This window comes from Euleptes europaea, chromosome 1 (genome assembly GCF_029931775.1).
Source record: "Euleptes europaea isolate rEulEur1 chromosome 1, rEulEur1.hap1, whole genome shotgun sequence".
Classification (NCBI taxonomy): Eukaryota; Metazoa; Chordata; class Lepidosauria; order Squamata; family Sphaerodactylidae; genus Euleptes; species Euleptes europaea.
Genome location: NC_079312.1, coordinates 18,025,904 through 18,051,547, shown reverse-complemented (window position 1 = coordinate 18,051,547; position 25,644 = coordinate 18,025,904). Strand labels below are relative to the sequence as shown.

The window sequence follows — 25,644 nt, the reverse complement described above, 5'->3', positions numbered from 1 at the left end:
CAAGAAAGACTGCAGGAGGGAAATAAGCTGTCTTTAAAACCAGACCTCCAACGCCACCGCTCACAGCTCCCATTTTATGCGCTTTTGGGACAGGCCCACATGGAAGGTGATGGATCTTTGGCTGTCGTTTGGCTCTAATAGGGCTGCCCTCCTGAGTGTGTTGTTTGTTGCTCCCCAACCGCAGAGCTATACATGAAGCTTTCGGCACGGACCGAATGTTTTCCTCTGTGTACCTTCTTATGCTTTGTAAGGTCCGAGCTAGAGATGAAGCGCTTCCCACATTCGAAGCAAGCGTACGGCTTCTCGCCTGTGTGTGTCCTTTTGTGGGTAATGAGGGACGACTTCCGATTGAAACACTTGCCACAATCCGAGCATTTGTGCGGCTTCTCTCCTGTGTGGATTATATTGTGGTTGAGAAGGTTAGAGCTTGTGCTGAAGCTTTTCCCGCACTGGGTGCATTGGTACAGGTTCTCTCCCGTATGGGTCCTCTTATGGGTGATAAGGGGTGCTTTCGCATTGAAGCTTTTCCCGCAGTCAGAGCATGTGTAGGGCTTCTCTCCTGTGTGGGTCCTCTCGTGGATGATAAGATGGGTCCGCTGACTAAAGTTCTGCCCACAGTAGGAGCACTTATACGGCTTCTCTCCCGTGTGTACCCTCTTGTGCATCATCAGGTTGGTCCTGGTACCAAACCCCTTTCCGCACTCGGAGCATTCGTAGGGCTTCTCTCCTGTATGGATCCTTTTGTGAGCGATGAGCGAGGCAATCTGATTGAAGCTTCTGCCACATTCCGAACAGTGATACGGTTTCTCACCCGTATGGACCCTTTTGTGTCTGAGAAGCTGGGAGCTGTTGCCAAAGCTCTTCCCGCAGTCAGGGCACTTGTAGGGCTTTTCTCCTGTGTGGGTCCTCTCGTGTGTGATAAGGGACGACTTCCAGTGGAAGCTTTTGCCACACTCAGAGCACTTATGGGGCTTCTCTCCTGTGTGCACTATGTTGTGGTATATAAGATTGGAGCTGGTTGTGAAGCATTTCCCGCACTCAGAGCACACGTACGGCTTCCCACCTGTATGGGTCCCCTGATGCTTCAAAAGAGATGCCTTTGTACCAAAACTTTTGCCACAGTCCGAGCACTGGTATGGCCTATCCCCTTTTGGGAGAGTCCCCTTTTGGGGAACAAGAGACACTCCATTTTTGAAGGTTTTCCCACACTGTTCACAAATGTAAAATTCTTCTCCTGTCTGAGTTTCCTGATTTGCAGAGAGGTCAAAAACCTCACACAAATTTCCACATTCTGTGCAGGTTTTTTTGCTCTTACATTGAAGCATCGCCTCGCTACTTGCATAAAAGGTTTTACCACCTTCTTTACAAAGAACAACCTTCCCCCCTCCCTTCCCTGGACGATCTTCTTGCTGTGTTTCCGATTCCAGCTCATTTCTACCCTCTTCGTCCTCCTTGTGAAATGGGACGGTCTTCCTTCTGGCTTTTCCCAGAGAAATCTCAAGGAGCCCCACCTGCTCAGTTTTTCCTTCATCTTTTGTCATCATTCGATCATTGCCTGGTGGAAGAAGAAGAAGAAGAAAAGTTGGTTTTTATATGCCGACTTTCTCTACCACTTAAGGGAGAATCAAACCGGCTTACAATCAGCTTCCTTTCCCCTCCCCATAACAGACACCCTGTGAGGTAGGTGGGGCTGAGAGAGTGACTGGCCCAAGGTCACCCAGTGGGCTTCATATGTAGGAGTGGGGAAACCAACCCAGTTCACCAGATTAGCGTCTGCCACTCATGTGGAGGAGTGGGGAATCAAACCCAGTTCTCCAGATCAGAGTCCACTGCTCCAAACCACTGCTCTTAACCACTACACCATGCTGGAATAAAAGGGAAGCTCGTGAAATCGCTTCCATGGAGCGTGAAGAAAATATGGGCTGGACTGATGTCAAGAGTCAGGACTACTGGGCAGCTACTGAGGCCCAGCTACTGAGTGAGGTGCTCATGCTGAGCAAGAGAATACATGACCCCTCTCCAGTCAGAATTGCCCTCATGAACACACATGAAGCTGCCTTACGCTAAATCAGACCCTTTGACCATCAAAGTTGGTATTGTCTACTCTGACTGGCAGCAGTTCGCCAGAGCCTCAGGTAGAGGTCTTTTACATCACCAACTGCCAGGTCGAATCATAGTTGGGAGGGACCACCAAGGTCATCTAGTCCAACCCCTTGCACAATGCAGGACATTCACAACTACCTCCCCACACACACACCCAGTGACCCCTACTCCATGCCCAGAAGATGGCCAAGATGCCCTCCCTCTCATCATAGAAGGTCATAGAATCAGCATTGCTGACAGATGGCCATCTAACCTCTTCTTAAAAACCTCCAGGGAAGGAGAGCTTACCACCTCCCGAGGAAGCCTGTTCCACTGAGGAACCGCTCTAACTGTTAGAAAATTCTTTCTTAAGGCCAAGACGGAAACTCTTTTCATTTAATTTCAACCCATTGGCTCTGGTCCGACCTCTCGGGGCAACAGAAAACAACTCAGCACCATCCTCTATATGACAGCCCTTCAAGTACTTTAACTGGAGATGTCAAGGATTGAATCTGGGACCATCTGCATGCCAAGCAGATGCTCTACCAGTGAGCCACGGCCCCCAGGTACTTCCCTCCATCCATACAGGGGATCCTGCATGGGGATATCTTTCCCCATGCAGAGAAAAAGCAGATCCAATTCAGAGCCTCATGGAGCTGTTCTGAGTATCCTGAGAACAAACTTATCCACAGAATTCTACAGGCCAAGACATAGAAAAAATCTCCCAAGAAACTTTCACCACATTGTCAGCTTCAGGCTTTACCCAGCAAACTGGTCTCCCTGTCACCCCCTCGTTTGGCATCTCCGGAGAATGGCATCTTCACAGAATCTGATGTTATCTGCTCCGATATGGAGGGTCTAACAACCGTGCCTTCCAAGGGTCCTGACACCTGAAACAGAAAAGGGACACAATATTAAGTCATAAACAGGAACAGGGGACATGGAACGCCCCCCTCCCCGACATGCTGACAAGCTTCTGTTCTCTCCCCATCCCACCTCAAACAGACTGGGATTGCAACTGAAGTTTCTACTGCTGACCAATCAGAGAGCTCAGTTTCCGGCCCATGCAGGAAGCTGCCTAAGACCAAGTCAGATCATCGATCCCTCTATCCCAGTATTGTCTACTCTGATTGGTGCAGCTCTCCACGGTCTCAATCAGGAGTGTTTTCCCTGGTTTTGCTAATATCAACAGGGGATTGAACCCAGGACCCATATGTGCTCTAACACTATGGTCACCTTAAACTGTATATGAAGTTTCGGTATTTTGGGGTGGACTGTGGGTTATCGAGCGCTGTATTTTCTGTGGAAGCAGCTCTCCACGGCCTCAGGCAAGGGCTTTTCCTAGCCCTGCTGTCTGAGATCCTAGGGACCAAACCTGGCTTTCAGCATGCAAAGCATGTGCTCTAACATCCCGTAAATCATATTAGAGAGATATAAACCAGTCCAACGGACATTCCAAGAGATGTCGCAGCCGTCGTTCTCTCTGGGTCTCTTAGGACGACTTAGCCAGAGCTTCTCAGCCTCTGGATGTTTTGTTAAGAACTCCTCTGCCAGGGCCACGGCCTCAGAACAGGTCTCTGGTCCGCGTTCTGTGACCCAGCTCTGCATTTCCCGAGGCAGGATGGTCAGGAACTGTTCCAGGATCAACAGCTCCAGGATTCGCTCCTTGGTGTGTGTCTCGGGCTTCAGCCACTGATGGCAAAGCTCCCAGAGTTGGCTGAAGACTTCCCGAGGCCCCTCAGCCTCTTCGTAGCAGAAATGCCTGAAGCGTCGGCGTCGCATCTCCGAGCTGACGGTGTCCTCTTCATCAGGAATTTCTTCCTTCACTGTCACAGCGAAGTCCAGGCCTTCATAGGCCTCTGGAGTTTTGTCACTGAGGCCTGTCACGGTTTGGGTTGCATACTCTCTTCGCGGCAAGTGGCTGACTTCAGGCACTCCTTTCAAGGAGGCCTGGAAATCTTTAATATCACGTCCTGACTGGGACAATACGTTCTTCCATCTTGAATGAGGCACATTCAGGAGCTCCGACCACTGGGCTTCCCAGCCTTGTCGAAGCCCCTCAGTTAGTTCCTGCTTCATTGGTTGTGGAGCTGCTTTTGCTACCAACTTCCCGAGGGTCTCCACTTGGACAACATCATGGCTGCTTCCGCCTTCCTCCAATTTCTCCCCTGGTTTTAGGTCAGCTGGGCCCTGCTCCTCCATTTTTATTCCTAGCTGAAGTTCCTGAGTCAGAAAGGAAGTTTCATGTTAGTATCTCCTGATGGATGGATGGATGGATGGATGGATGGATGGATGGATGGATGGATGGAAGGGAGGGAGGGAGGGAGGGAGGGAGGGAGCGAGAAGATCCCCCCCAAACAATATTACAGTATAATTAATACAGTTCCCTCAAAGTGTTAGTTATCACTATTATGAAGATGTTATCGGTCTACAAGCCAGCATTAAAGGAGGTGGTAAACCTCTGTCTGGACCACATCACTTTGGAATGCAGGTACAAGTTACGCACTTAAACATCCCTGTTTGGGTGGGGGGAAACAATCCCTGCGCACAGAAAACTAGTGTCTCAAGAGAAAGGATTCTGCCCCTGAAAAGCTAGCTTAAACCAGGTTGCTACACATCTGAATATGTACTGCTGATCAACGGACAATAGGGGAGGGTGTTCATACCTTGCTTCTTGGCTTCTTAGAGGCATCTGGGTGTCCACTGTTGGAAACAGGATGCTAGGCTAGGAGAACTTTTTGGTCTGATCCAGGAGGGTTTTCTTAGGTTCTAGGTATAGGAATCTTTCCTTGAGGAATAACTCCAAAGGGGGTACGCAGTGTTAGTCTGTCACAGCAAAAACGAACAGGAGTCTAGTGGTATCTTAAAGACCAACACATTTTTAAATAATGGCTCTTGTTCTAGCTTGAGATTTCATGGACAGCAGCTTGCTAGTCTTTCAGCTGCCACAAAACTGTTGTATTTGTGGACCGTTTCGCAACAGGAGCCTCCTCCACTACTGGTTGCAGTCAGGAAGGCTTTTCTTGCCCACAAATCCAGATTTTAAACCAGGATTTAAACAATGGTTCATAATCAGTTTTCCACCAAGAAAACAAACCACAGTTTGTTAAAACACCCATCACAATTAACTGTGGTTGGCCCAAAGTCTTCCTAAATGGGAATTTTTTGACCTTGACTCCCCATGCTAGGAGGTGGGCTCACTGTCTTCAGAAACAAATTCTGAATTAATCATGGTGCCTGAACACCCACTGAGAGGCAGAGGGCCCAGCTAGGTAGAGAGGTGCGTAGTCCCTTACAGTGAGGAATACTGAGTGACATTATTTATTTATTAATTAAAAGATTTGTATCCCGCCTCACCTGTGCTCAAGACAGCTAACAGTCATCATTTGAAAATACAACACCTCAAAAAAGAAAGAAAGAAAGAAAGAAAGAAAGAAAGAAAGAAAGAAAGAAAGAAAGAAAGAAAGAAAGAAAGAAAGAAAGAAAGAAAGAAAGAAAAAGAAAAGACCACAGCACAAAAGCTAGCTAGCTACCTCACATGTCAACACACCACCTGCATCTCAGGAACACAACAGTTGTATCTACATGGCAAATGTTAATCGTGGTCAAATAAAAATTTAACAATTTAGCTTGTTGCTAGGTTCACAGGCACACCTCATTCCTCCCTTCTCGCATGGAGGCCAATCAAGGAATCCTGATTCAAAACTACCTGTGTTTACAAATCTATGTGTGCAGATTAACTGGGGAATCATATTGCATCCCACTAACTCGGATTCTAAACTCTGGCTTGGAATCCCAGTTTGCAGAGGGAATACTAACTCTGGTTAACTCACTCGCCTGCATTTATACATCTCAGGTAGCCAGAATTAGTTTCTAACTGGGATTCATCGATTCTCACTCAATGTACATGCATTCTGGAGCCAAAAGGCATCTACATTTTGCGGGGATTGAGGGTGGGGTATAAATCAAAATATAAATAAATAAATAACTACTTCTTGCCAAGGGGGTTGGAACCTGCTGGGCAAGGGTCTGCAAACTGCGGCTCCCGAGCCACATGTGGCTCTTTGGCCCGTTGAGTGCGGCTCTCCAAACTTGGTTCGGAGCCCCTGCTCTCACGCCCGCTCACGCCGGCAGCCGGGCTGCGGAGCCGGCACACTTGAGAGAGAGAGAGAGCAAGCGAGCGCACTGTCTCTCCCCCCCCCCCCGCTGTGGAGAATGGCCAGGTCCCCCTTTCCCTTCCCCTCCCCTCCAGCCGTGCGATTGCTGGGCGGGCGGCTCGGCGGTTCCTGCCCCCCCCCCACCTATCAGCTGTTGAGCGGGGCGGGCTTCCTTTGATAGACCTGGCCTCCGGCTGAGTCCCATTGGGAGGCCATGTCTACCCACTGGCTTTCTTGGCAGTAGACCTGGACTCCGAGGAGGGGAAATAGTCCCCCTTCAGAGGCCAGGTCTACCAATTGGCTTCTATGGGCCTCCGGAGGCCAGGTCTACTGCCAAGAAAGCCAATGGGTAGACCTGGCCTCCCAATGTGCATTCCTTTTTGCTTGTGTTTAGGCGAGGATTATGATCCCCACCCTTCCCCCAAGAGCTGCCAAAGCAATTCACGATTAACTGGACTTTTGTGTGTTCGGATGCGAACTCTGAAAAACAGCTTTCTTTCCATAACAGCCATGCATGAACACATAAAACCGCCTTGTACTGAATCAGACCATCAGTCCCTCCAGGTCATTATTGTCTACTCCGACTGGCAGCCACTCTCCAGGATTTCCAGTAGAGGTCTTTCCTGTCACCTACTACTTATCCTTTTAACTGAACATGCCAGGGATTGAACCTGGGACCTTCTGCGTACCAAGCAGCCAGATTTGCTGATTCATTGGGAAGCCATTCTCTGAGTCTTCCCATCGATACTCTCATTGGTCGGTAACAAATAAGGGGAAAAGGATACAAATCCTGACGCACAGTCTGTGTTACTGTCCCATTAACATTATGCACAAACACCTCTCTGATGATCGGTATTCCTGGCAGAGGGTGTATATCATGGGGTCACTATGACTGATGGCTCAATCAAAATGGTCACTCATCATGTACAGTGGTGACAGCCAGTGTGATGTAGTGGTCAGAGTGTCAAGAGTAGGATCTGGGAGACTCCAGGTTCAAATCCTGCTCTGCCATGGAAGCTGCGCTGAGTGACCTTGGGCCAGTTCACACACACCCTCAGCCTGACCTACCTCACAGGACTGTTGTTGTTAAGAGAAAATGAAGGACAGAACGATGTAAGCTGCTTTGGATCCCCACCGGGGAGAAAGGCTGGATATAAATGAAGTAAATAATTAAATAAGAAAGCAGAGCCTATGCGAGCGATTCTTAGGAAATACGTTCACAGAGTGTCGGTCCATCAGTGGTGATCAGCCATGAAAGCTAAATGGAGCCTCCATGTTCAGAAGCAGTGTACCTCTGAACTGAAACCACTGGGAGGTGACAACAGGAGAAGGAGGCTTGCGATCTCCTTGGAGGCATCTGGTTGGCCACTGTGGGAAACAGGATGCTGGATTAGATGGACCCCTCGACCTGATCCTGAGCAGCTGCTCTTTTATTGCAATTACGCTCAGTCACCCCAAAGCCAAACTCTCCAGCACCCACCTGCCCCCAGCCAATCAAAGCCCTCCGTTTCGCCTTGAGCAACAAGGCGCTTTTAAAACACCCAGTACATTTTATAATCACAACAACCCTGCCAGGTAGGTGAGGCCGACAGAGCGTAACTGATTCAAATGAAAATGGCAGAGCGGGGTATCCGATGAATATGGTTCATATGGTTCCAGTCTCTTCTCCATTTTGTTATACTACTGCTTTGACTTCAGGCCCAATTTCAACCCGGTGCCGAGGGGCAATACGAATTTAATCTGCACGGTGGCTCACAAGCCAGGCATCTGCTTTAAACTAAGCTGCTATACATGGCGGGACGGCAGACCGGAGCAATGCTCACCAGAGCGACAGATCTCCGGCATTCTGACATGGAGTACATAGTCAATGAAGGCCCAGTTTAAACTACATGCTAGATCACGGGTCCCCAATGCGGTGCCTGTGGGCCCCATAATGCCCGCCGACACCTTTTCTGGGGCCTGCCAAGTGTTTTTAGAAAGTGGGCAGGGCCAAGTGGGGTTTGATTGGATGTGCAGATTTTTTAAAACTGTTGCTTTGGCAGCAGCTGCCACCTGTGTGTCTGAAAGTCAGCTGGGGCAATTATTTTGTATCTGGTGCCACCCCCTGCAGCCTGCCTGCCAACATAACTTTTTAAAAAAGGCCTCCCAAATTACTGAGGAGGTTTACGTAGCCTGCACCCTTTCAAACTGTGCGAGCACACATGTGTAATGGTTCAATGTTCTTCCACACGCAAATTTCCCTGCACATGGAGAACAGAGAAAGTGAGGCCAGAACTCTTTCCCCTGATATGCTAGATTTCTATGTGAAAGGTGAGGGGGGGGGGTTACGGAGGATAGACCCCAGCTGCAATCTGGATGCAACCCCCAAACAGGAGGGCAGTTCTGGAAAATTCCTACAATTTAGCAAATGGGCCGTTGATGCCTCGCCACCGTGCTTCATTTCCCTGGTATTGTTTCCCTCCATTCCGGCGCTCTCTCTTTGCTCTTAGAATCATAGAGTTGGAAGGGACCACCAAGGTCATCTAGTCCAACCCGCTGCACAATGCAGGAAATTCGCCGCTACCTCCCCCCCACACCCCCAGTGACCCCTACTCCATGCTCGGAAGATGGCCAAGATGCCCTCCCTCTCATCGTCTGCCTAAGGTCATGGAATCAGCATTGCTGACAGGTGGCCATCTAGCCTCTGCTTAAAAACCTCCAGGGAAGGATAGACCACCACCTCCCGAGGAAGCCTGTTCCACCGAGGAACCGCTCTGTTAGAAAACTCTTCCTAATGTAGACGGAAACTCTTTTGATTTAATTGCAACCCGTTGGTTGTGGTCTCTTGTTTTCTGATCTCTGTTTAACAGAGGGCTGTGCTTTCCCCATTCACACAATAAACTTTTAACAGGCGGCTCGCAGGCACAGGACCACACAGCGGCTGCCTTTTTTTAATAACTGCATAAGAGGGGAAGAAGTGAGCTGTGGCTCACGAAAGCTCACACCCTGCCAGAAAATATTGTTGTTAGTCTTGAAGGTGCTACTGGACTCTTGCCCTTTTCTACCACTGCAGACAGACTAACACGGCTGCCCACTGTGCATAAGAGGGGATCTTGCTAGAGGCCGATCCTCGCCCCACAAGGGATCACCTGCAACACTGCACCAGCCCCAAATCCCCTCTTCGGCTTAAACTCGTTTAATAAAGATGCAGCAGCCCTGCTTGGCCGTTTGCATGTTTCACGCTGCTCCTGATGCGGCCAGGATGGGATGGCTGGGATTCATTCATAAGGTCACCGACCCCAAACCAATTGCAAAGGCACCCCCTGGCCTGGGAAAGAGGGATCCTCTGGGGTCTGTTTGCATCGCTGCCCCTCTCCTTCCACCCACCGATTCCCTGCTCTTTGTGTTGCTGTTTTCCCCCCCCCCCATCAGCCCCATTTCCCCACCCCCCCACCCATCTCCCACCCCCCACTCACTTTTCCAGTTGTGTAGTTGCAGCCCCTGGAAATCTGCAATTTCCAAACGGGGGGAAGGGGGGGGGGAAGACTTTAGACCCCCAAAATAAAAATGCTGGTTCTTGCCACCCAGCCAGAAACAGGAGGAGGAGGAGGAGGGACAGGAAGAGGAAGTCAATCCAGCAGCCAACAAAATCAATTTTTTTCCCCTGGACCTTTCCAGGATGCGCAGCTCTGTCACCTTAACCCTTTCAAAAAGCAAGGCTCTTGCAAGCACCTTAAAAGACTCGCGAAAGTTTGTTCCAGCCTAAATTTTGGTGGCCCTGACCTGGATGGCCCAGGCTAGCCTGATCTGGTCAGATCTCAGAAGCTAAGCAGGGTCATCCCTGGTTAGTATTTGGATGGGAGACCCCCAAGGAATAGCAGGGCTGCTGTGCAGAGGGAGGCACTGGCAAAACCACCTCTGCTAATGTCTTGCCATGAAAACCCCCAAAAGGGGTTGCCATAAGTCGGCTGCGACTTGACGGCACTCTACATACATACATATAAATTTTTGTGGCCTGGTGGAGCCCACGTCCCGGAGTGAAATTTAATCTCTTAAATCTCATGGAGAGGAGAAAAAAATAATAATACAAAGAGAACACATGAAGCTGCCTTATGCTGAATCAGACCCTTGGTCCATCAAAGTCAGTATTGTCTACTCAGGGTCTCAGGCAGAGGTCTTTCCCATCACCTACTTGCCTGGTCCCTTTAACTGGAGACGCCGGGGATTGAACCTGGGACCTTCTGCATGCCAAGCAGAGGCTCTACAAACTGAGCCACAGCCCCTCCCAATAATGATGGTTGCCCAGGTCTTTGATGGAAGAGGGAGAGATTTTAATTTCTAAAACGAACAGCGCTCACAGCTTAAAGTTTCTCCCAGAATTAAACTGATTTTCAGGCTGCAGAGTAGAGGTCAGTTCCCCTGGAGAAAATGGCTACTTTGGAGGGTGGACTGCACGGCATCGTCCCTGCTGAGCTCCTTCCCACCCCCCATCCTCCCCCTTCTCCAGGCTCCACCCCCCAAATATCCAGGAATTTCCCAGCCTAGAGTTGGCAACCTTGATCTTAAGCTTTCTATTGCCTCAAACTGGATTTATGTGGCTGCTACTCTCGTCTGCCTCAACCTCATGACAACCTGACTTGGAAAGAGATTTTTATTCCTGATCGCACCCTTCCCCCAAGGAGCAACTGGTGTTCAGCTGTTAAATTTTTTAAAATCCCATTAAAGGGCTGACAGGGAAGGAGAAAAGAGGTCTGCCATTTGTGACTTGAGCAGTCCTGCTTTGGACGGTGTACTAACTACACAAATATGTCCCTGTTCCAATCTGTACCTTGCCCTTTCTCTGAAAAGCCTAGGATACCATCTCCATATCAGAAATGGATGAATGACCCAGTCGCAGACAATGCAGAATTAATGATCCACATGGAAGGTGGACTAGTAAGACCAGACCAGAGGCTCATGCAGAGATGCAGAAGGCACCCTCATCTGTAGCTGGATCCTTTATGTTCACAGGAAGCATTAATAAAATTAATTTTTCACAACATGCAGACAGGTGTTTTGAAAGGTCCTGGTGAATTCTGCCATGCAAGGATATTCTGAGGATCTCTACCTTAGGTTCACCCGTTTTTGAATGGCCAGCCTAGGGTGATGTCTTTGACTGGGAGCAGCGCCCTGAGGCAGGGGTCTCCAACCTTTTTGAGCCTGCCCAGACCTCTGGAATTCTGACAACACGTGGTATGTGCATAGGGTTGCCAACCTCCAGGTACTAGCTGGAGATCTCCTGCTATTATCTCCAGCCAACAGAAATCAGTTCACCATGAGAAAATGGCCGCTTTGGCAATTGGACTCTATGGCATTGAAGTCCCTCCCCTCCCCAAACCCCGTCCTCCTCAGGCTCTGTCTCAAAAATCTCCAGCTGTTTCCCAACCCAGAGCTGGCAACTCATGTATGCAGCCACAAAAGGGCTGTTGCACCTTACTTTCAGTCACACAGTAAAGATCCTTGTGTTGGGATGGCAGCTGCCGCCAAAGAAACATTTTTTTTTTAATCTTCACAGCCAATCAAATCTCCAGTGACCAATCAGAAGCCTTGCTGGGCAAAAGCTCCCTCTTGCTCCACCCATTTTCTAAAAAGAAGGCACCAGGAAAGCCATTGCCGAGTGCCATTGCGCCCACGGGCACTATGCTGGAGACCTCTATTCCGGGTTCTCAGCCAAAGAAAGTTTTTTTCCAACATCACTTTCCCAACATCTTCTAGCTGGAGATGCTGGGGACTGAACCAGCAACCTTCTGCCTGCTTAGGAGATTCTCTGCCACTGAGCCACAAGCAATGGTTTGAGCTCTGCCTTCGTTGTTGCACTAGGATCACCACAAAGGTTTTGCTTGTATACTTTCTATCCCCAAATGTTCAAGAGGGTTTGGTTTTCAAGTAAAGAGTTTCCCACAATGTAAGCATTTATTTTATTCATTAAAACATCAACAGCCTGCTTTCCCCCCTAACCTAAGCTGGGGGGGCTTACAACCAAAACAAAAACCATTATGATACACAACAATTCATTATAAGCAACACAGAATAAATCAGAAACTTCTAGGTGACAGCAAAGAGAGCGCTGGAAAAAAAGGGCATATGATGTTGCCTTCTACCATGCCATGCTATTGGTCTATTTGACAGAGTTATCATCAATACACTCAGGTTTTTACAATGGAGCCATCTTAGATCAGAAGAACAGCCCAAGGAAGACAGCTTAACAACCCCTCGCTTCATGCCACGGTCCTATTCTGAATCAGGCCTTTAAAAGAACTTGTGATATGGAGCTCTCCCTATGTTGTTGGAATAGGTCTTCACTGGCTGTAGCTGTCCATGTTCTGAGGCAAGGGAGAGGCTTTCCCAAGATCCTTTGAGCAGGAAATGCCGGGGGTTGAATTAGGACCTTCCACCTCCCAAGCACAAGTTCTACCACTTAGCAACATTTCCTGTTTTGGGGCCACCACGGAAAAGTCCCCTTTTCTGGTAGCCATCTACCTCACTTTTGAACCTGAGGACACTTGCAACTGCGATAGATGCACATGAAAAACAGACAGTCATTCAGAGAGCCTGGAGCCAGTGAATCAATCAATTTAATTTATTACGGTCATTGACCAGCAAGTAGAGCCTGGAGCCTACACTGCTTCAGAATTTCAAGATAAGAACCAGAACTTCAAATCCTACTCAGGGGAGATCTTTAAGCACTGGCCAAGTGTGAGCAGGTCTTTGTGCCACAACCCTTCCTATAACCCGTGGGTCATTACGGCTTCATTCCTACGTGTGTTTTCTTATGCTTACGAAGCCCCGTGAGACCGCAGAATCTTTTCTCGCAGTCTACGCATTTATATGGTTTCTCCCCCGTGTGGGTCCTTTTATGAGCTTTGAGCAATGTGGTCGACCTGAAGCACTGGTCACAATCAGGGCACTTAAAAGGTTTCTCCCCTGTGTGAATCCTCTCATGCTTAATAAGATTGGTCCTTCGACTGAAACTCTGCCCACAGTACGAGCATTTATACGGCTTCTCTCCCGTATGTGTCCTCTTGTGAACTGTGTAAACTGAGCTGTTCCGGAAGCTTTGCCCACAGTCTGAACATTTATAGGGTTTCTCTCCGGTGTGTGTCCTCTCGTGTACAACAAGGTGCGGTCTCCGGCTGAAGCTCTGTCCACAGTCCGAGCACTGATAGGGCTTCTCGCCCGAATGTACCCTCTTGTGTGTTATAAGCTGAGAGCTGGTACTGAAGCTCTTCCCACATTCCAAGCATCCGTACGGCTTCTCTCCCGTATGGGTCCTCTTGTGGATGATAAGAGAGGCCTTTTGGTTAAAGCTCTTCTCGCAATCTGCGCACTTGTAGGGTTTCTCTCCCGTGTGGGTTCTCTCATGTCTCAGAAGGTTAGAGTGCTGGGAAAAGGATTTCCCGCAGTTCGAGCACCTGAAGGGTTTCTCTCCAGTGTGGGTTCTCTCGTGGATAGCCAGATGAGACCGGTCCTGGAAGCCTTCTCTGCAATATGGACATTTATAAGGCTTCTCCTTTATTTGCCATCTCTGATTCTCAAGAAGATCGAAGATCTGACGGATGCCATGTTGGAACGTGCTATCGTTTAAATCTCTGCGGCCTTCCTCACTTAGGAAACCTGATTTTCCTTTCTTCTCCGGGTGGCTGAGCCGTCGACTTTCTAGTCCTTCTGTACTTCCACTCATCTCGCCCTCTTCAGGATCCAGAAGGCAGTTCAATTCAGCTTGTTCCGAGCATCCTTCACTTATGTTCCCAGGTTTGGATATTTCCAAGGGCAAGCTCTCCTCAGTACTCTCCCACTCCTGCTCATTCCTCACTGGAACAGAAAGAGAGTCGAAACCTGTTACACCTATCATATTTTAATCCCATCCTTCCTCTGAGGAGTTCAGGGTGGTGGCAGACATTGTTCTCTCTCAACAACCCTGTGAGGAAGATTGGTTGAGACTAGGCCCAAGGTCACCTAGTAGGCTTTGTGGCTGAATGCGGATTTGAACCCACTTCTGATACAATAATAACTACTATCTTAGGGACAGGCCACGGCTCAGTGGTAAAGCATCTATTTGGCCTGCAGAAGGTCCCAGGTTAATGTTAGACTAAAGCTTAATGTCTGTCAGTGACTGTATGTGAGAGGGACATACAGGGAGTGGACGGAGCTTAAGAGAGACGACTCTGAGCTGCTGGGGAAAAAGGGTTGTTGTTTTTTTTACTCTGGGTTCCAGTGTGATGGGTTGTGCCTAGTGTGACGGGGGCGGGGGGAAACAGAAGGGTGACGAGAGAATTTGGCAGGAAAAAAGGTTCCTATTCTAGTCATGGGGGAGGAATAGACTCTGAGGAAAGAGGAATTCCTGGCCCAAATATTGTGAGAGAATTACTTTAAGCACTGTGAAGTAATTTTACAGTGGGAAAAAGGAAGGAAGAAGGGGGAAAAATTAGGCACCAGAGTATACACATGAACCTCTTTGTGCAGGTTCTGGGACTAAGCTACCTTAAAGAGTTGGAAACCTGGGATAAGTAAAATTACATCCGTGCTGTATTGCTGAGCAACTCATTATTTATATAGAAAATCTGTACCTTTCCTTAATACTAGTTTTTCCTCCAATACCTTTCCCTGAGAAGTATAATAACATTTTGTTATTTTATTGCTGAACTGAATAAAGCCTCTGGCGTCTCAATTATTTGAGGTAAAACCAAGTAGGAGATGAGGGAGAGATTTCCCCCCTTATCATAACCACGTTGTACCAAAGTATCCAGATCTAAAAGTTTACCCAGAAAGTTGTCTTCCTCGTCACTCTCTTGTTGGTCTTCAATGGAAATGTGCACCTTCATAATGTCTGAGGCATCTTGCTCTGATTTGGGGGAATTTGCAGCCATATTTTTAAATGTCCCCACGATCTGAAACCAAAAGAGTTATTTTTTTTTCAGAGGCTAGCTGTGTTGGTCTGCAGTAGAACCACTAGATTCAAGTCCAGTAGTAACTTAGAAACCAAAAAGATTTTCAGGGTATAAGCTGAAAATGCTCTCTTTGCCAGAAATAATGATATAATTTAAAGACTTCTGGCCAACTGAAGGCCAAAACTAGTAGCCAAAGTAAAATTTCAGGGCAAAAGACATGATCCTCCTCACAACCTACCATGTGCAGAAGGTTGGGTTGGCATTAGTTCCCCTAGGGAACTTCATGACCGAGTAATCATTCGAATCCAGGTCTCCCATTGTCCCTACTACATTCCACACAGGACAGGCTCCGACCAAGCCAGCAACCCTGCTCCATTCAGCAGGCCACTTTTATAAAAGGTGGGTGGGTGAGAATGAGCGCAGTGGGAGCAAAATTTTTGTTTGGTTATAAATGTGAGGAGATAACAGGTTTGAATAAAAAAGGAAATGAAGAATACTGTCTTTCTCAGTTATTTCCTCTCCCTTCCTTTTTCAGCCATTTCCCCTTTCCCTTTCTTTCTAACTTCCTTTTTCTGTCATTTTACCTTCCTTCCTTCCCTGTTGTTGTTCACTTTTCACTTTGTTGTTTCCACTTACTTCTGCCTCTTTCCGCTTATAACTCTGCAATAAAAAAGGCTAGATACTTTTTTAAAATGAAAGCTAGGGACAAACAGATTGTCGAACTGAACTGATCATTATAATGTTGCTGTGCTATTACAATCTGTCAGTTACAATAAAAAAAAAAACCAAAGCCCTCCAGTGGCATGGAGGAAATGGTAGCTGCTAGGGGGAGTGTCCTTAGGCAACAAAAATGCAGGAAAAACTCTGTTACTAATGTGAATGCTGCTGCTTTCTCACTGGGTATGAAAGAGTGGAGAATCGTTACTGTGTGGAAGCAGCCCTTGTTTGAAGAGGCAAGAAAATAGTCCAATTCCCAGCTCCTGGTTTGTATGTTAGTATCAATGTAATTTTTTTACAGCTTTCACACCTGAGGATTAGCTGTCTAAAACCATGTTCTCACCTTATGTTCCAGCCTCTCAGCGTCTTGTGGCCTTTTGAAAATGTCCTCTGCCAATGCCACTGCCTGGGCGCCGGTCTTAGGGCCATGTTCCCTCACCCAACTTTGCATTTCCTGGGGCAGGACGGTCAAGAACTGCTCCAGAATCACCATCTCCACAATCTGTTCTTTGGTGTGCCTGTTGGGATTCAGCCATTGATGGCCAAGTAACCAAAGCTGGCTGAAGACATCCCGCGGACCCTCAGCCTCCCAGTAGCTGAACTGCCTGAATCGCTTACGCCACATCTCTGAACCAACAGCATCCCCCTCATCCTCAATCTCTTCCTTCACTTTCCCAGAAGAAGCCTGCCTTTTGAAGGCCTCTGAGGCTTCTCCACTAAGATGTGACAGGCTTGGAGTTACACACGCTTCTCTAGGCCGCTGGCTGACATCAGTTACTCCCTCAAAGGAGGTCGGAAACGCCTTCATGTCCTCCACTGACTGGGCCTGAGGAAGCCGGACGTGTTCTGCCTGCATCTGCGGAGACTCTACTGTGGTCAGAAACTCCTGCCACTGAGTTTCCCAATGCTGGGCTGGACCTTCATTTGGTTCTTGCTTAATTTTGGGAGGAGTTGTCCCAAGAAGAAATGCCTTGATGGCCCCAACTTGGACAGCCAGAGAGTCTTTGTCTTCCCCGGCGTTGGATTCTGTCAGGCCCGGCCTCTCCATTTTTAGTCCTGGCTGCAGAGGAATGCAGATGTTAATTAAGATTAAAGGGATGTTTGTGCGGACAAAAAGAAAAAAAGAAAACAACGAGAATATTATGCAATAACAAGAGAGGGAACATCGAGGACTGCCCCTTTTCTTACACTCTCCTTCGACTCTCTGTCGCCTCCCCACCCCCACGCTCCATCACCTCTCCGGCCACAAGGTAACAAGAGGCTTTGCCAATATTGAAGAAGGAAGAGGTTAGAAGGGGGTTGGACTGAATTATATCAGTAGGTGGGAGGGACGGTGAAGTGTACTGTGTGCCTGTGTTAAGTGCCGTCAAGTCGCTCCCGACTCATGGTGACCCTATGAATCAGTGTCCTCCAAAACATCCTATCCTTAACAGCCTTGCTCAGATCTTGCAAACTGAGGGCCGTGGCTTCCTTTATAGAGTCAATCCATTTTGAAGTGTAGACTACAGAACCCATAAAAGACACTTTCCAAATGTTGCTAATTTTGCTTTTGGGAAGTATGAAGCTGCCCTGATATTGATTCAGACCTTTGGTTCATCCAGCCCAGGATTCTCTTCTACTACAACTGAAGCAACTTCCTGGGGTCTCAGGCAGGTCTTTCCCCACACCTGGCATTCTTTAAACGGGGATGTCGGGGATCGAACCTGGGACCTTTGGCATGCAAAGAAGGTGCTCCGCCACTGAGAAGCTACAGCTTCTTCCAAAGCAGCTGCAGTCCTCCAGTAAATCCATACCGCTGACTTTTACCAAGTCCAATTGCTGTAATTTCTCCCCCTTCCCTGTCTGATGCTAAACACTTCAACCCCGATGGCTCAGTCACAGCTCCTTGCTATATTTACCAAGTACAATATTTTCTGCTCAGTCTGGCAGTGGCTCTACGGGGTCTCAGGCAGGGAAAGGCATCTCCCAGCACCTGCTACTAGAGATGCTGGGGCTCAAACTTGGTGTACTGCCACAAAGCTATGACTCCCTCCAACCTACAAATCCAATTCTGTTTCCTGTCCCTCTTGGAGCTTTTTGGCAAACACTTATTTCTAGGTTTGGCCTCTGTAGCTCCATCAAGATCTTCCCTTATACTTAGAAAATACGGTGTTTCTGTTCCATCCACACTTCGTTCCCACCCTTGTTGTGTTATGAAATCAGACTCTTCCCCACCACAACTCCTATTTGTCCTGTTAAGAACGCATGAGGTGCCCTGCTGGATCAGAGCAGTGGTCCATCTAGTCCGCCCTGTTTCATACAGCGACCAAACAATTGTGAGGGGGCTGTGGGCCAGTAGAAGAGCCCCTGCTTCAAATGCAGAAGGTCCCAGGATCAATCCCCGTCATCTCCATTTAAAAGGATTAGGTAGGGGGTGATGTGAAAGAGCTCCACCTGAGACCCTGGAGAGCCGCTGCCAGTCTGAGTAGACGGATAATATTGACTTTGATGGACCAATGGTATTATTGAGTATAAATGCTTCACGTGTGTTCTGGAGCAGTGGTTCTCAACCTGGGGCCATATGGCCCTCTGGGGCCCCCCAGGACATTTCCTAGGTGAAAATTGCATAAATGGGGGGCCACGGCACGAGACTAGGGGGCCACAGAGGGAAGTGAGAAGCGAAGAAAACTGAGAAGTGACCGAGAAAACAGAAAAGAAAACAGAAAACAGAGAAGTGAAGAAAATAGAAAACAGTGGTAGAGGCTTTGTTCTCCCTTGTATGTGAACACTGTTGTTTATTAGCGTGTTGTATTCCCTTTTTGTGGGGTATTTTTTGTAAATTTCAGTTTCCCAATAAGAATTGCATGTATGCATTTTGTGTGGCTGTGTATGCTTCTTTGTTCCTTGGCTATTTACAAACAAAACATTTAAATAGCTACCTTTCTACCGATAGGACAGGGGGGCCACAGGAAGGATACATGGTCGGAAGGGGTGCCACGGTTGGAAAAGGGTTGAGAACCACTATTCTGGAGGGACAAAGGAACAGGGCACAGAGGCCAAGGCCTTCCCCTGATGTTTCCTATCACTGATATCCAGAGGGTAACTACCTCTGAACATGGAGGATTGCTTGTCGTCTGGGCTAGTGGGAGCCGTTGATGGACCCTCTCCTCCATGAATCATCCTCCATCTATAGGAGAGTGCTTTCTGCACTCTTGATCATGACAAAGCAGGAGAGGAAGGGGTGTGTGTTTGGTTGCCAGCACCCTGCAGGTCCTGTGCTTCTGTGCCATTAATAATAGTTTGATCTGCAGATGACATTCCTAGTTGATAGAGTTCCCAACCTCCAGGTGGTGGCTGGAGATCTCCTCCTATTGCAACTCATCTCCAGCCGATAGAGATCAGTTCGCCTGGAGAAAATGGTTGGAAGGTGGGATGCTTTGGAAGGTGGGGCTCTATGGCATTATACCCAGTTGAAGTCCCCAAATCGCCAGGTATTGCCCAACCCAGAGCTGGCAACTCAGAGCTGATGCTTCTGTTTCCATGTTGCGAAAAGTTCTGTTTGCCCTTCTTGCAGAACCCAGTGGTGGCTACAGACCAGGAGTTGGGAACACTGCTTTTGAAATGCCTGTATTATTGTATTAATTCCCAATGACAATAATACAGTAGGAGGTTGAGAGTTCAAAGCAGTCTGTTTATTAGGCCCAATACACACACCGGGTGAGAATTGCCCCAAATGCGCAGGACAATTCACACACCAGAACAAAGGATTGCAACCACGTTTATAACTTCTGGTCAGGGGTGTAGATTCACTGCACATTGGTTGTCCACTTCAATCTAATTAGCATAGCATATTACATATTGACTGAAGCTGTTTCTAAGCAAATACTAGGTCTTGTGATCTTTGGAAGTAGGAAACACATTCCTCAGGAAGGTAATTCTGAGCTTTCTACTGGTGAAAGGCTGTACCAGGCAGCAATGCAGCCTTACGTTCTGGCAGCTCATAATGGCGTCTGTCAGACTCATGCTAACTTAAATGGTTACACATTAGGGCATCTGTTCCAAGGATTAATACTTCACCCCTTATACCTGGGGCTGCGTGTCCATTACATACATGTGCTCTCACATGGTATTGTGCTAGATGCTAACCCTTATACCCTGGGCTTAGCATCTTTATAAGTGCGAGTATGCGGACTGAGCATAAAAGCATACATTTCCAATACATTTCCCATAGCATATAATGATTTCAGGCATTACACTTTTTCTGGTCCTTTTGCAATCCCGAACAGGCAACCCCGACCCTGGCCTTTGGCATCATCTCTGTCGCCAGCCCTTCTCCCCTTGGTCTCTTCTTCCTTCCCCCCCACCCCAATTTCCTCTCCCTTTCTTTCTCTGCCTCTGCTTCTCCGCTCCCTCCCAAATCCTCTCTGGGCTCACCTCTCCCGATTGCTGCTGCGTCTCCCTGCAAACCTGCAGCCCCGTCCAAACGCCCAAGCCCAGGTGGTCCAAAAAGAGAAGCCCTTTCTTCCCATCCAGCCGAGAGAGGAACACAGGAAAAGGAAACTCAGTGCCATTCAAGTTTCCTGTTTTCTCTGTCTATTTAACCCTTTGAATCCATTTCTAGGGTTGCAGTAAAACAGGGGTTGGCAGGGGGAAAGGGAGACCCAAGATCGTTATCAAGGCCACAGTTTATTTATTTGCAGCTGGACCCAGATGCCCTAACGGGCAGAAATCTCTGAGTCCCGATTATACTGGGGAAGAGGTATCGATCCAAATTCAAGTTATGACGATACATCCACAAGTCATGCATATCTGGTTGCATTGCAGACAGATAAGGCGACTCAGGACAGTTGCAGTTTCATCCAGTTTCTCCTAGCATTGGTTCTTGTAGGTTATCCGGGCTGTGTGACCGTGGTCTTGGTATTTTCTTTCCTGACGTTTCACCAGCAGCTGGGGCAGGCATCTTCAGAGGAGTAACACTAAAGGACAGTGTCTCTCAGTGTCAAGTGTGTAGGAAGAGTAATATATAGTCAGAAAGGGGTTGGGTTGAGCTGAATCATTGTCCTGCTAAAAGAATCAAAGGTAATGAGCTAATGAGGGTGTGGTATGTTAATAATGAACCATTGTATCCTGAAGTGATCTGTTAATGTGTGAAATCCAAAGCTAATCTGCATGGCTATTGTTGACTGTAGTCTTTGGAGGTTTTCAGGACAGGAAGCCAAGCCTTATCTCCTATCATTGCTTATCGTTCACTCTGACACTCCATGGGAGAAAATGCATGGTCGCTTTATCCTCCTTTAATCACTGTTTTAGCCAGGATCGAACGCACATTAGGCAAAACGATCCTGGCTGAAACAGGGATTAAAGGAGGATAAAGCAACCATGCGTTTTCACCCCATGACTCTTAGCCCAGTGACCCAGTGCACAGAGCAGGCTTGTTGCTAGGCAGAAATTCCTTCCCTGGCAATCTGGAAGCCAATTATTACCGGGAGATCCCTGGGGTACTGTCACACTAGGAAGCGCGAGGGGGGGGGGAAGAGAGGGATTGCGCTGTCCTCTGTATCGAAGAATGGGAGGTTTTGCTTTAGAGCAGTGGTTCCCAAAGTGGGCAGTACCACCCCCTGGGGGGGATTACCTAGGGGGGCACTAAGAGGCAAGGGGGCAGCAGGGGGTCGCTGCAGAGGTGGGCCCCTTCAACTGTGTTGTTCACTAATGTACAATAGATCCAGCTATGGCACCATGCTGGCAAATTTGGTGGAGACTATCAGAATTTTTTCCCCCAGACTTTGAAGAGCTGGTACCACTGGATCAAGTTCATCAGTTCTGTTGAATAAATTTCAACTAAAAAGTTTTAATTTGATTTTGAATACTGAAGGACAGTGTCTCTCAGTGTCAAGTGTGTAGGAAGAGTCCTTCAGTGTTACTCCTCTGAAGATGCCTGCCACAGCTGTTGGCGAAACGTCAGGAAAGAAAATACCAAGACCACGGTTACACAGCCAGGATAACCTACAAGAACCAATGAACTCTGACCGTGAAAGCCTTCAACAATATTTTGATTTTGAATAGTTGTGCAATTAACTATTTTCCAAGGCTTTCACAGTCAGAGTTCATTGGTTCTTGTGGGTTATCCGGGCTGTGTAACCGTGGTCTTGGTATTTTCTTTCCTGACGTTTCGCCAGCAGCTGTGGCAGGCATCTTCAGAGGAGTAACACTGAAAGACAGTGTCTCTCAGGGTCAAGTGTGTAGGAAGAGTAATATATAGAAAGGGGTTGGGTTGAGCTGAATCATTGTCCTGCAAAAAGTATCAAAGGTAATGTGCTAATCATTGTCCTGTAAGTATCAAGATAATGTGCTAATGAGGGTGTGGTATGTTAATATGGAACCATTGTTTCCTGAAGTGATCTGTTAATGTGTGAAATCCAAAGCTAATCCGCATGGCTATTGTGGACTGTAGTCTTTGTACAGTGATTAGCACATTACCTTTGCGATTAGCACAATTGCCAAAGTGGCCATTTTCTCTAGGTGAACTGATCTCTTTTGTCTGTTAGGGTTGCCAGGTCCTTCTTTGCCACCGGCAGGAGGTTTTTGGGGCGGAGCCTGAGGAGGGCGGGGTTTGGGGAGGGGAGCGATTTCAATGCCATAGAGTCCAATAGCCAAAGCGGCCATTTTCTCCTGGTGAACTGATCTCTATCGGCTGGAGATCAGTTGTAATAGCGGGAGATCTCCAGCTAGTACCTGGAGGCTGGCAACCCTAGGCTCCATCCCCAAAATCTCCAGGTATTTCCTAACCCTAAGGCACAGAATCTGTGGGATGCCTGTCAAGGGTTGCCAACAGTTTTGGGAGGCACAGTTTGAATTGCAGGTGATGGAAATACATCCCCCCCCCACACACACACACACAACAGAGACGCACACTGTGTAGTGCTTACAGCTCATGGAATACAAGTAGAGCCGTACTGGATCAAGCCAAACTTTCCACTCTTGCAGCATTTGCAGGACAGCAGCGCAAGGAAAGGGATGTCCGGTGTGCACCCCTCCAGCTTAATCTCCTCCAAGGGTTAAATCAACAGAGCTGAGTTTCGCAGAGAGGCCCAGGAATTTGAGAAGGAAGCCTTGCATTGGCAAGGCCCTTTCCTGGACCTGGTAGAAAACTGGCAGTTTGATGTGGGGGGGATTTATTATTATTATCCCACCCTCATTCCTAGCAAATTGGCTTGCAGAGAGATTGCTGCAAAGGCTGTTGCGCTGCAGAGCTGGCTGCCGGGAGAGGTGAGTGGGCGTTAAGGCGAATTGCCTGCAGGGATGGGGAAGAAATGGGGGGGGGAGAGAGAAATGGCATTCAAGGATAAAATTGGCAACCTCAGTAAAAATCAAAGGCAAGGGGGCTGATTCTGAAGCTGATCCCTCCACAACTCCTCAGGACGAAGGAGGGGAAAAAACAACCCCATCCTAAAACGAATGAATAAAAATGCAAACTCAGAATATTTAAGATCCCCCCCCCAATATTTCAGAACATTTTTTTTCCAGAAAAGAAGCCTGGGTTGTGTTGACCAGTTGCAGGGGAAATGGCAAACAAATCTGATGGCATTTTTTCTAGGATTGTTGTGGTTAGTCCAAAGATTCAGCTAAAGAATCTGCTGTTCGAAGGTTAAAGGAACCTTTTCGGGGGTTAAAAAGGTGTGCCTGGTTCTTTGGGCACCAGATTTTTCTTTTCAGTTGTTTAATCATTTTCATTGTAAAGGCTTATAGATCCAGTAAAGAGGCATCCTCCCCTTTCTCATTTTGTGCTTGTTATGACACATGCTCACATGGCCAAAAGTTCCCCAAAAGAATGCTCCCTTGAACTCCCAAAAAGACCTCCCCTGAAGCTTATTGCTGTATTCATATGAAAATTTTATACAGATTTGAATGGTTAAAATGCATAAAATTAATCAACTCAAATGTCATTATCGGGGACACTTTTTTTTCAAAGGGTAGGCAAAATTCCCTTTCCTTGACATGCTAGTTTTCAATGCACAGGGAATTGGGGGGGTGGGGGCTGTGCACTGTGGCAGAATCTTCACCCCACAAGAGAACTAAGCCAGATTCAGGGGGATCTGCACAGGAGAGCCAGAGGATACGAGCCTCATGGGCCATCTAATCCAGCATCCTATTTCCCACAGTGGCCTGTGTGGAATCATGCCCTGTGTTCATTAGCATGCATCAGAGAGAATGCCACACTAGGATTTTCTTCCCCAGGCATCAAAATATCTGAAGCATGCCATATAAGAATGGGATTAAAACTGAAATTGGTTTTTTAAAGCCATAACAGACTGGTCATGGAGACAGCAAATCAGGACATCTGCTTCACCAAGCATTTTTGTGAATGTGGATTCTTTCGTGTTGGTGCTGGAACCGGTGCTGTCCAGTAGGTCCCCATTAAAACCATGCAGCTGTAGGCCATGCATGACAACATTCCTTTGCAATACAGAACTGTTCTTGAAGGATGGGGAAGCATTAGTCTTATGCGAGAGAAGCATTTTTTTTTATATATATATTTGTAAAATGTAGTTTTACTAGGGATACAGGACAGTTCCTGGTTCAGCTAGAACATATGTGGTATGTACAGGTTACACACACAGGTTATTTTAAATTCCCTGCTGGGTCCAGAGCTCTCATCTATTCAGATCAGACTGATGTGAGGGGAGGGTGGTTTTAAGCTTTTCCATCTGCCATTTTCCCCAGAGCCCCAGGGAGGTGCTATTGGCCCCACTAGAGAAGCATAAAATTACCTGTAACAAGTACCTGTATATTTTCCCGAATACAGAGAAGAGCATTGTTCCAGGGCTGTTTTAGTGTGGGAAAACTGTGTGTGGGGGGGGGGAGGTCCAAATTCCCCCATGCAATTGACAATGGAATTTTTAAAAAATCTCTGGGATTGCCAAATGGTTTGGCCCTTAGATAAGACCTTTTCAGCTCACAATGACTCCTTGTCATTCCCCATTTTCTTGTTTTTGTAAGGGTTCTATCTGTCCCTGAAAACCAACGGAAGCCCTTCCTGGAGAAGCATGATTTGGTCATGCTTGGATCAGCTCTGGGTTAGATTGCAACTTGTGAGTTGCTCTGGGTCCCCATTGGGAACAAACGCAGGACCAAATAAAATCCTACATAAGTAAATTTTCTCAGTTCATTGTGAAACCTGAATCTTTACATTTGTATATCTTATTTATTATCTCTACCAGTTGCTGCTTCTTTTTTCTTTCCTTTGGCCTGTATAACCTGCTATAAAACTGTAATAAAATAAAAACCAGCCCGAAGTTCTTTCGATTTCTGGTGTTCCGTTCAGTCACTCGTGTACATTTGTTTCAGATCATTTTGGGGGTGAAGCTGTGGTGATTTCCCCCCTTCCCCCGGGAAATGGAGAACTGGGCTAGGGACCGTGGCCCAGAAATTTGTGCCCAGGTAGTCGCCCTGGCGGAGGATTTCCTGCTGAGGCAGCGTGAAACTGAGAGATGGGATCCGCAGGTGAGTGGGCTTCATCTTGGTACTCAGAGGTACAGGAGAGGGACTACAGCAGATATTTGTGTTCCTGGGCACAGGTTGTCACTCACACTTCCCTCCCTCCATCCTGGAATTCCCTTTCTTCCCCACCTCCCATGTCATGGCTCCGCCGGAGAGGTAATCCCACAATTCCTGATGGAAACAGCACCTTGAAAAGGCAGAAAAGCATGGCTCCCTCATACACTGCATCCTCAGTGGAAGCCAGATGTTCCCTGTAAACCCTATGGGTCCGGTTCCAGTTGGGATTCCTGGTCTCCTTGTTCCAC

At 47.7% G+C, this 25,644-nt stretch overlaps 1 protein-coding gene across 1 annotated transcript in view; it reads right to left on the bottom strand.

Annotated features, from left to right (window-relative positions):
* Positions 1-134: 134 nt before the first annotated feature.
* Positions 135-25,644, bottom strand: part of LOC130472779 (zinc finger protein 585A-like) — a 97,779-nt gene continuing 72,269 nt past the window's right edge. Inside the window, exons 6-7 of the mRNA XM_056844204.1 lie at positions 13,259-13,669; positions 135-1,140 (exon numbers count right to left, since the gene is read on the bottom strand). Coding sequence (XP_056700182.1) covers positions 135-1,140; positions 13,259-13,669 — 1,417 coding nt within the window. The remainder of the gene's footprint in view (positions 1,141-13,258; positions 13,670-25,644) is intronic.